The sequence below is a fragment of the Parambassis ranga genome, chromosome 5 (assembly GCF_900634625.1).
Source record: "Parambassis ranga chromosome 5, fParRan2.1, whole genome shotgun sequence".
Lineage (NCBI taxonomy): Eukaryota > Metazoa > Chordata > Actinopteri > Ambassidae > Parambassis > Parambassis ranga.
The window spans coordinates 14,019,377-14,030,305 of NC_041026.1; the positions used below are offsets into that span (position 1 = coordinate 14,019,377).

The following is a 10,929-nucleotide window of genomic DNA, read 5'->3' on the forward strand; positions in this document are numbered from 1 at the left end:
TCTCTATGTAATCTGTTGGTTTTTACAAACCATAAATGTACTCAGATTATCGTCTGTTCAAATTAAAACTATGACTAAATGTACTTATTATCTGTCTGAGCGCAGCTTGATATCCAGGATAAAGTGCCTGGTCCATGCATGCTGATTCAGTGACTGCACTATAAAAACAGTTCTGCTTGAATGAAGTTTGGCTAACTGGTTTCTGTTCTTGTTTTGGGGTAGACAAAAGGAAGGATGATTTCCAGCTGAGGTATGTGATGCCGTTTTCCTTCCCTTCCTGTGAGTTCAAACCTTTAACATGCACAGTGTGAAACGAGGCCATTTTAGATCTGACCTTGTGTCAAAGTGGAAAAACTAACAGAGATACACTGATAGTGATATGTCTGGTTAGCGCACACACACACACACACAGGATTTAATCTGTAAAACACATTCACCCACTTCCTGGTTCTTTTCTATAAGCTGAATCAAAATGACCTTAAATCTAAGTCACTGTAAAAAGGCCTGTTTTATAAGTTTTATAAGACATCTTACTTACTACTGTTCTCACTCTACATGCTTCCTGACCTTGCAAAACTCTAATAAAAAGTGTTTTTTAACCCAGTAAGCCAGTCCTCACAAATACAGTAGAACAGTTGTGTACTCGTTGCTGGTTTTATCTGCTGACTCTCCCTCTGTTAACATCCATAACTACCTGCACTCACTCAGTTTTTGCATAAAGCTGATTCACCATCATACAGCTTAATACCCCCTACAGATATAAACGTTTTGATATTATCTGCACGTATGACATTCTTCGACTCTTTTGTTTTGGGTCATATTGTGGAATATTGATGAGTTTTGTTTTGTTTATTTTCAAGTTGAAGATGAACTTCCGCAGAGAGGAGTGCTGTGGTTAAAACCATGCTGGTGAGGAATGAAGGAAACGGTAAAGGCTCTGACGCCCCCCTCTGTTCATTTATCGTAACTTAAATAACTGCTTTAGAAGCAGCCATTATTTTTGACAGTTTGTACAATCAGTACGAGGATGAATACCTGAACGGATAGAATAATCTTTTTACACAGACCTCCTGTTCTGAGGAGAGAAAAAAATAAAAATTGTTGATTTAAATAAAAAAACATCTGTGACTGTTTCCACATAGCTCTTAACTGAAATGCCAGGTTTTAATCACTTGGGGTTATTTGTGCAGTTTGGAGTTTAGTAGAAACATTTTTATTTTCCCCCATAAATAAAGAAGGTTTAGTATTTTCGTTTCAGTCGCCACCTTTTTTCAAACTGCCAATACGAACTGACTCTGGTTCAAATTTTATTTAAAAACCTGCTGAAGGTCCCACTGTCAAACTAATTTTGTGGAACTGTGTAATGTAGCAGACAAATCGACAGTATTTCCACCTAAAATACCGAAACACTGAAGACAGCTGTAACTCCACAAAAGGAGTTCTCATCAGGTTTGTTGTCAGGTTTACAGGTAAAATTGCTGTAAATGTTATGGTAGCATACATGTCTTCTTTTCTTGAGCCCTGAAATAAATGTATTATTTCAAAATGCACAAAGAACTTAAATCTTTGTAATACAGATGAAACCCTCCCAGAATCTTCTCACATCAGATCAATCAATGAAAGTCTATACTCCCTCTTGTGTTGCTTTAAGCTTTCAAACCTTTTCTCCTCTCTCAGCAGTGACTCCGGTCCCTCTGTGGACGACCGACAGCGTCTGATTAGAGTTGGGATGAACAGTTAACATTCTATTTTATCAGTCCACTCTCCTGTTCCCTGTCTGTCAGCTTTGCATCACTGCTTTTCTTCCTCTCCTCCTCCTCCTCCTCTTGTTTCCTCCTCTCTTGTTCTTTTTCCAGCTCCTCCTCTTCTTTGGCATCAGCCTCTTTCAGTTTCTTCTCTACGTCCTCGGGGATCTCCACCTCCATCAGGTTCTCCATTCCCTCCTCCGGCTCGTCTCCTATCAGGACCTGGAGGGATAGAGAAGACAAGAGGGAGGAGGTTCTGTTATGTGATGTCACCTGGTCACTAGGAATAGTTTTTGCCTAAGTTGTCTTATTTCAGTGTGATGTGGAGCTCCAACGATTCAGAGGTCAGAGGTCACATTTGTTATTGACACTGTGGAGACTGTCGGGTGCTTTTTCTGCAAATTTAGGCCGTCATCAATGACAGTTCTATTTTATAGATGCCCCAGAGAGCAAGCACCAGGACCTCTGTGACAGACACACTGCTGCTAAATGTCCCACAATTAAAAATGAAAAAGAATTACATTTTTTAATGATGTTGGGCCAAAACAACAGCCAGACACTGTACCATACACTGCTGTAGACACACACCGCTAGATCTTTCCTACCTGAACCAGTTTCTCACAGGCTGCTGTGACATGGGGGTCCTTCTCCCAGCGGTGGAACTCCCTCAAAATTGGATAAGCATTCTTCTCCTTCAATGTCTTTCGGCCAGATTTAGTCGCTGTCAGCTGCACGGGAGACAAAGCGCAAGGAGCTGAACATAAAAACATGAGTCCGTATGTTTGTTTGTTATCTTCAGTACCAGTAAGAGTGTTTCAAGCAGCATCTTTCTGATGTCGGGGTCTTCTTCTCTCTGCTTGTCCTCTGGAAGGTACTGCAGGTCCACAGGAAGACCTGAACATTAAATCAGAGTCAGAACCAGCAGCACAACGGGAAGGGTTGACATAAACAGGAAATAACAATAAGTAATAATCTTAAACCAACACTTATGACTCACCCATCTTGTATTAGATCAGAATACAGCTCTAATCTACTTCCATATACAGGAAATACAATACAGAAAACAATCTCTTGTTACACACACACACACACACACACACACACACCTTCATTTTCTTCCTCAGACAGATCCTCTGGACCAGCCAGCGGCAGCAGGAGGAAAGGCAGGATGTCCACATTGTCGCTTAGCAACCAGTCATGGTGAGCTGGACAGAGTGAGCAGATGTTCAGGGATCAGATGGCTGAACAATCAGAGTGGAGTTGGCAGGTTTTACGAAGGTGCTGTTAAGTTAGACTAATGAGTCTGTAACTATTCTGCTCAAACAGTGGTAATAATAGGAGAACTATAGGAGAGGAGAGGAAACTAAAGGTCAAAAGTTAAGCATACATACATATATATATATATATATATATATATATATATATATATATATATATATATATATATATACATAGCTATTTCCTTTGTGACTGTGGGGTGATCAATGGACGTCGCTGTGGCTTGTCTCTAGGGCTCGGCAATTAACTGAAAATATATATCAAAACCGACATATAGACCCTCTAACCGACATAATTTTACTCATGATTACTTCGGTTATTACGTTTCTGTGCTGTCCCCTTGCTGTAAAATTCAAATAAAAGTGCTTTGCAGAGCTTGTTACATATCCAGAGAACAGAGAAATCTGTTCGTGTTGCAGAGGTGGCGAGAACAATAACAAACTTATCATACTTCATGAGAAACATGTGTAGTCCTCTCTCACTGCAGCATGCAGCGCAAATCATGCGCACACACACACACACACGCATACAGGTTCTGAAGACGTTTCGCTGCTGCAATTTAAGTGAACAAGGGAAACAAGCAAAACCGAGAAATCCCAAATAGAAGCAACATCTTCCTCCTAAACTGCTGCTTCTGCCGTTCAGCAGCGTAACGTCAAAACCTGTGTCTGTGTGGGTGCGCTGCAGTGGGAGAACTGAATGAGGAGTAATGCACACACGTTTCTCGTGAATTATGAAAAGTCCGGGCCGAAACGAATTTTGTTTTTGCTCTTGCCACCTTAGAACCACCAATAGATTTCTCTGTTCTAGTGGAGTAAGTAACAAGTTTAAGTCACATGACTGGGTCTCTTTTTTCTAGTGTGCCTTCACTCAAAGCGAAGCCATGAGCGAAGCTGATGTTGAGCATATTTAACTACCCCCCCCCCAAAAAAAAGTAATAATCATTCGTTAATCGTTAGTCGAGGGAAAGCTATCGTGATATTGATTTTAAGTAATATCGCCCAGCCCTACTTGTCTAATCAAGCACTAATCAAGATCATTTGTTAGAGATGCATGACTCTTTTTGAAAAAGGTGTACATGTGTCTCACCGTGATCAAAACAACAGTTATGCAGGGTGCCTATGACTCCGCCCCGCCTCACTACTGATGCCTGGTACTGAGTGAAGGGTAACAATCTCTGGATTACACACCTGAAACACCAACAAACATCATTACTACATAGTGCAGAGGCTTCAGAGCTACAGAATGTGAATATGACCAACAGTTAATCTTCAGCTCTTGTCCTGCTGTGCAGTCAGTCACCTGTCCTTGTCCATGATGTAGCTTCTGGCCTCGGGCAGCTGCGTCAGGTTGGACAGCAGAGCACCCAGGTAGTGGAGTTTAGCATTCTTGTTGTAACATTCATTACAAAAGACCTCCACCAACTGGGCCAGACCAACCTCCTCCTGCAAGACCTGAAAGACAAACTCACTCTTCTCAACCCTCACCTTTAATTACATTCTTTAAACAGGAAGTCATCTTGGTAATATAGTGATACAGAATTACAATCATCCTGACGCACCTTGAACACAGTCTTGCAGGTCTTCTGATGGCGGGTCAGGTTGGACAGGATGGTGGAGATCTGATCAGAGAACATGTGCTCTGGATCAAGAAGCTTCTTTAACAACACTGGGACAATTTTGATGTCTGTCACCAAAACCTGAGTGAGACAGAGACACAGACACACAGACACAGAGAGAGAGTATTTGTCAAATTATCCATATGAGTGACTAAAAATAAATCAGAAGCGTGACGTAAACTCTGATCACCTGGTGCAGAGTCTCGTCAGCTGACAGGTTGATGATGATGTGGTAACAGTCCTTCGCTATGGCAATTGAAGGATCAGAGATCAGTGCAAAGAGAGCAACAATTAAATCAGGTTTAGAGCGGAGGAAACGGCAGCCATCCCTAAAAACAACAAAAAGAGAATGTAGAGGTAAACAGGCAGTGATGTCCCTTCAAACATATCATTGAGCTTCCCCTCAGACATCTAATCATACATGTCAGCAGCAAACACACAAAGAGATGTGAGCAGAAACACAAGCCAATGTATTACTGTGACATCATCCCACCTGTTTCCAGACAGTCCCAGAATGTACTCAGTGGCCCGACCTTTGACATCAGGACGTGTACTGGGTGTTAGGAAGGACAGCAGCTCTGTAGCCTCAGAATCACTCAACATCTTCTAACTGTGTCTGATGAACAATAATAAAAAACAAACAAACATCAGCTCAGACAAGAGTGAGGAACACAAACGATTAATGACATGTGTTGTTTAATTGACTTCAAACTCAATGTGTTGTGTAAAAACATGTACCGCACAAGAGAGCATCAAATCATCACGAGGAGCAATAAATACCCCTTACATTTAACAGACTTACTAAGAAGCTAAGGTGTTTTAGCTCGACTTTCAACACTCATAGTACACTATTTAAGTTGACTGACAGCTGACTACTGTGTCATAAAACAAACTCAGTTTATGTGCTGTTAATTACACATTTATGACATTATACAAATAGGGCAGACACATACACTGTAAAAGATTATAATATGTTAGCACAGGCTACGTGTAGACAGTTATAAAGGGACATTTTCAGCGATAGTTTGCGGCTAAAGAAAAATTGCTGTAAAACTTTTTCATCAAGGTCGGCGTGTGTCTGTTTTTGAAACTTAGCGCACCCAGTACATAACAGTCTTACCTCTAATCAGCTATAAACCCGGTGTTCATCTCGCTTTTAAACCACTGCTACTGCTTTAATCCTTCAACGATAGACATCATGTGTAAGAAACACTGTGGCAACATGTGGACACAACAGCAGAGCGAAGCTCCGCCTCTCTTCCGGGTCAGCCTCCTCTTCTTCTTCTATCGAATTGAAGTAGCTTTAGGTCTCGCGGCTCTGACTGCCAACTAGTGGTCACTCTATGCATGACATATAGAGTTTGAAAACATTTGTTTTTTTTAATCTATATTTATTTAATTTAATTTATCCTGTAAAACCAGTGTGTTCACAGAAGTTTCTGTCTGTTAAATATCTATCCCAAAACAAGACATTAATCCTTATAATAATATAGTCATCAATCAACAGACTTATTTAAATTGTGTTGAGGCTTTAAGTTTTGCATAATTGACAACATGCACATTTTGATTGATCATATCATGAGCTTCCAGCTGCCTATCCTCTATTATTCATGAGAGAGACTAGGTTAAGCACTTTTACAACAAAAACTGAGCAACCACACTGTACCCTTAAAACCCACAGGTGATGTAAACACTCCAACCATCTTTACTTTTACATCTGTGTGGGCCACACATACCATCACACCTGTGTTATCACACTGCTAGTTTGTCTAAAAATAGTTTTGCAAATTACTGGTAAAGGAAACAAGAGTTCAAACAGAAGCCACCAAAGCTTCCTTTCACACACACTGTGACACACACACACACACACACACAGACCCTGAGGCAGCAAGATATATTTTAACTACTTTATTGATATATTGAAAAACCACAACAGATAGAAGACGTTCACATAGTTTAGTCCCCTCAGCAACATAAGCTCCAAATGTTGCATTGCAATGTTGATAAAGAGTGTCGTCTGCACTACAGTACAGTGTCGATTAAAAGTTCCAGTTCCACTCAGGGCACTCCCCCACCCTCACACGGCCGTCAATGAATCAAATGCTGCTGAATATTAAACTCATTTGGCATGTTGCAGCATTTTAATTTTTCACACAGAAAACAAAATGTTTCACAATAACATGAGCTGAACCCAGTGTTGGGATACATACATATGAATGAATGCGTTTACTGTCTTCAGACATTTAAGATCACCACAGGCTTTCAAAGAAGGTCAGACTGTTCTCTGAAGACCTACTGCAGATCCCTGGATTCCGACGCTGAAATATTTTATTTTTCTTAACACACATATTTATCACGTTTCAATATTTCTTACAAAAAAAACGTCTAAATAAAAAACTAACAAACAAACAAACAAACTCAGCATTTGAACTCAAAACCTTTTCAGCAAATGTAGGTTGGAGAGAGTGAAACACAGACGGAGGAGCGGCTTCAGTCTGGATTGTAAATAGATAAAAATATTCCTCATGAAGTCCTCATGTGCTGAAGAACATGTCATCTGCTTGGAGCCACGTAAACAGCCGTCTCTGGGACAGACAATGATTGCATGAAGCATTTCTGTGAACTTCTTTCATGGTGATTCTGGGTTGCCATGGTATCGTAGTACTACTGAATCTGTAGGTGCTTGCATCAAAGTCTGGATGTTGGTATGCTGGCGAGATAACTATGTTCAAATCCAAGGAAGGCACTGTGGTATCTGATTGGCAGACAGAAATCAGCTGACAGCCTCTCTCTCTGTTGGCTCAGGGCGGGGCAAATCCATCGTCAATCCTCAACTCATAATCATCATCATCATCATCATCGCTGTTCTCTTTGTCTTCACTCAGCTTTGTCTTTCCTCTTGGCTGTGAACGGGACTTTGTTGGCTACTGTCGAGCCCACGGTGGAAACGCCACCGGCCACAGCAGACACGCCCCCCTTCACCAGCCCCACTCCCACAGAGGGCACCGTGGTCACAGCAGACTTGGTGATCTCCAGGCTCTTGCCGCCCACCCAGGCTACTCCACCCACAGCGGCTCCGACGACGCCCTTTGTGACGTTGAATAGGCCGCCGGTCACCCGCCACACCATGCCGGGTTGAGGCGTCACATGGTCTTTACCAGAATCTAAAATCAAACACACACACACAAAGAATCAATATTCACATTCAAATGTTGTACATAGGGAGCAACTAATGGTTACTTGCTGATATATAAAAATGACTTTGTAATTTTCCAACTTTAATATAAACTACAGCATAAAACCTTCACAAAAATGTACAATTTATTATTATCAATTATCAATCTCATAGAACTTCAATTAAGAGTAGAAATGGACTTTTTATAGCCTAACAGATGTTTGGGTCTCTAAATATAAATATTTATCATTTGTATTACTATTATCACTATTATTACTTATGATTATTACTTGTGGGGTGTGCCCACAGGTGACTAATATAGACAAAAAAACCTTTTCAGACAGACAGACAACTCAACTGAACTGATGCAAAGTGTCTCGCGTTGTGTGACACAAATAGCAGGTTGCTGTTACACAAACAAACATATTCCCCTGGCGAACCAACTGTTTCTGAAATAGCACCGGGTAACAAGTGAACACAGATTACGCCATATTCCCTGCTGATGTTTCAGCGTTTAGCCTGATCCCAGGAGAGGGGGTGGGGTCGCTGCTTACCCTCTGTGGACTGGCTGGAGGTGGGTTCGCCTTCTTCCGAGGCCATGCTGGTCCCAGGCTGTGGCTCCACGTTAAGGCTGTTTACATTCTGGAAAACACAGGAAACCCCCAGGATTTATTTATTTGTTTGAATACACCACAGCGCTCCTCAGGAGGCATGTGCCATAGCACTAACACACATTAAGACGTAATGTGACGTATTTCAGTTATACATTTATTGAGAATTTTGCATTTTGTTTTTTGGATGATATGGAATAGTCAAAATAAAAACAAGCCTCTTTATTATAATAGGGGTCTGTGGAAACAAGGTAATAGTAATACTATTTGAATCGTGTATTAATATGCATCATTATTATCATACATAAAAATGGAAAACAGTTGAAAATACACGATTAAAGACTACACATCCAAAAGTGCTGTAATAATTTGGCCTGCTAGCTCTAACTGAACGCTCTCAACGTGACAAGACTCGTCATTTTCACTAAAGATTGTTACAAAACCAGAGAGTTTACCGAGCTGTCACTTCCTGTATGTGTGTCACATGGGTCAAGTCACACATCTTCAGACAGACATTCTGACACCAACATCTTATTTTTCCAGACAAACAAACCTGGAAACAGTTAACTCTGTCTGGAGACTGTAGTGTGTAAACACAATATGGACACATTGAATTTAATTTTTGCAACAGAGTTCATCATTCGTTGTTTTTGTCTCTCAGTCTCAAGGGGGCAAAGGTTACGGCTGATATCCATGTGTGTGAAAGTGATGGTACTTTACCATCTTCATGAGACATTTTGATTTTTTTGACTTGTAATTCATGGCACAGTTACCATGGGGTCCTCGGGAAGAGGTGGGACCTTGCCTCTACGTACATCCAGAGGTTAATGTTCTACATCAGGTGTGTTTATGCAGCTTGACCCATGGTTGAGACTTCAAGTCAGGATACGTGCTGCTGTTTTTATTGACTGTTTTCCTGCCCAGCTTGTTGTCAGTTCCCTGGAGTTTGTTTAACATTTGAGGATTCAGATTTTTTTTTCACTTATTTTAGCTTCACTGCAGTCTGAGTCGGTACAGCAGGACACACATTCCTTTTAATTATAACCTAGAAGTAAAAACACACACAGCCTCAGTCTTGCTGTGTGTGTCGTTACGAAACTCAGAAATTTTGGCATCAGGTCTCACAGGAATTCTGTATGACTGTGCGTGCTGTTGTGGAAACCTCTATAACTCAGCATGTTGAAGGAGCAGATTTCACTTATAATTAATACTAATGGAAAAGCAGTAATTTGAGGTGTTTTCAGAAGAGTCATGCTTCAACATGTTATTATCTGACATGGGTAAGACTCTTCCTAAAGCTGGTGTTTGGTGAAGACTGGTTGTAAGTATTTATGATTAACTAGAAGATCCTTGCTGATGATGGTGGTGGACATGTCAATGTGGCCTTAACATTTTGGATTGCGTGCCTTTAAATTAAACAATGCCGCCTTGTTCTTCTGCATTGTGGCAAATGTAGCAATTAAACCATCACATTGTGGTGGTAAATCGACTCCCAGAGGCCTGAAGTTAGTTCACAAGTTAGGATAAAACACACACATGTTTTTATATTATTAAAATTCACTTTTTAAATTATACTGAGACCTTTTTTTTTCTTAGAATCATCAAAGTGTTTCTGATGCAAGTAGTCACTGTTGAATCTGCAAACTAAAATTTATGTTGAAAAAAGAAGCATATTTAAAGAATGTGGCACTGGTGGGTCTGGAAGCTGTGACACGACCCTTTAAAGCCCAAAATGACATTTTTCCCATGAAAAAGCTGCTTCAGAATTTAAATGGCCTGTTATCGTATTCAGATTCCACATCATCACTCAGGCTGCCCCCTGTCCAACAAGCAGCCACACACACACACAGATCATCTTCAAGCACTCCGTGAATCCTGCTGTCACATTTAGCGTTAACAGGGACACTGCGCGCCGCTTACCTTCACCATTGTTCCCAGTGCTTCTCCCCGCAGTCACACCTGACACAGAAACTTCAGGCTGGAGCTTCTGTTTCAGCCTCCGAGTCAAACTCTGCTGTAATTTAATGAACTCTGTGTCTTTGTGTGAGAGATCTGCAGCTCTGAATGTTCTTTCTCTTTCTCCTTTTCTTCTTCTTGTGGATTTTCGGGCCTTTGTCGCCTCAGCGTGCAGCTTTCTAACTTCTCCTCACAGTCACACTTACACTCAGAGCTGCGCAGCTCTTTTCTCTCTGCTGGTTCTGCCGACGTGGCGCCTTCACCACACACAAACACACGCTCACACACACACACAGTCACAGTCAAGGTACACACAGCAACGCACTGGACTTCCGTGTAAGACGTTCAAAATAAAAAGCTGGGAGCTGGTTTGGCTCACTGATGGTTATCTCATGCAAAGACATACATAATATTAAGAAAATTAAGTAGGCTGAAATTTTAGTATTCAAGGATTTACCTTTTTCTCTCCAGGAAGGGAAAGTAAAATCACAATTTACCTATTATTTATTTTATTTTTTTTTATAAATCTTACAACAAACAAAATAG

The 10,929-nt window shown here is 40.9% G+C and overlaps 2 protein-coding genes across 2 annotated transcripts; both read right to left on the reverse strand.

Annotated features, from left to right (window-relative positions):
- Positions 1-1,294: 1,294 nt before the first annotated feature.
- Positions 1,295-5,916, reverse strand: hgh1 (HGH1 cochaperone). The gene is made up of 10 exons (XM_028407319.1): positions 5,762-5,916; positions 5,135-5,257; positions 4,832-4,970; positions 4,585-4,722; positions 4,326-4,477; positions 4,113-4,213; positions 2,852-2,950; positions 2,548-2,639; positions 2,351-2,473; positions 1,295-1,967 (listed from the first exon to the last, which is right to left on the reverse strand). The coding sequence occupies exons 2-10, from the start codon at positions 5,242-5,244 to the stop codon at positions 1,746-1,748; spliced, it is 1,176 nt and encodes a 391-aa protein (XP_028263120.1). The 5' UTR covers positions 5,245-5,257; positions 5,762-5,916; the 3' UTR covers positions 1,295-1,745.
- Positions 5,917-6,545: 629 nt separating this feature from the next.
- On the reverse strand, positions 6,546-10,678 carry LOC114436837 (transmembrane protein 263). The gene is made up of 3 exons (XM_028407345.1): positions 10,348-10,678; positions 8,371-8,458; positions 6,546-7,805 (listed from the first exon to the last, which is right to left on the reverse strand). The coding sequence occupies exons 1-3, from the start codon at positions 10,354-10,356 to the stop codon at positions 7,519-7,521; spliced, it is 384 nt and encodes a 127-aa protein (XP_028263146.1). The 5' UTR covers positions 10,357-10,678; the 3' UTR covers positions 6,546-7,518.
- Positions 10,679-10,929: the final 251 nt, after the last annotated feature.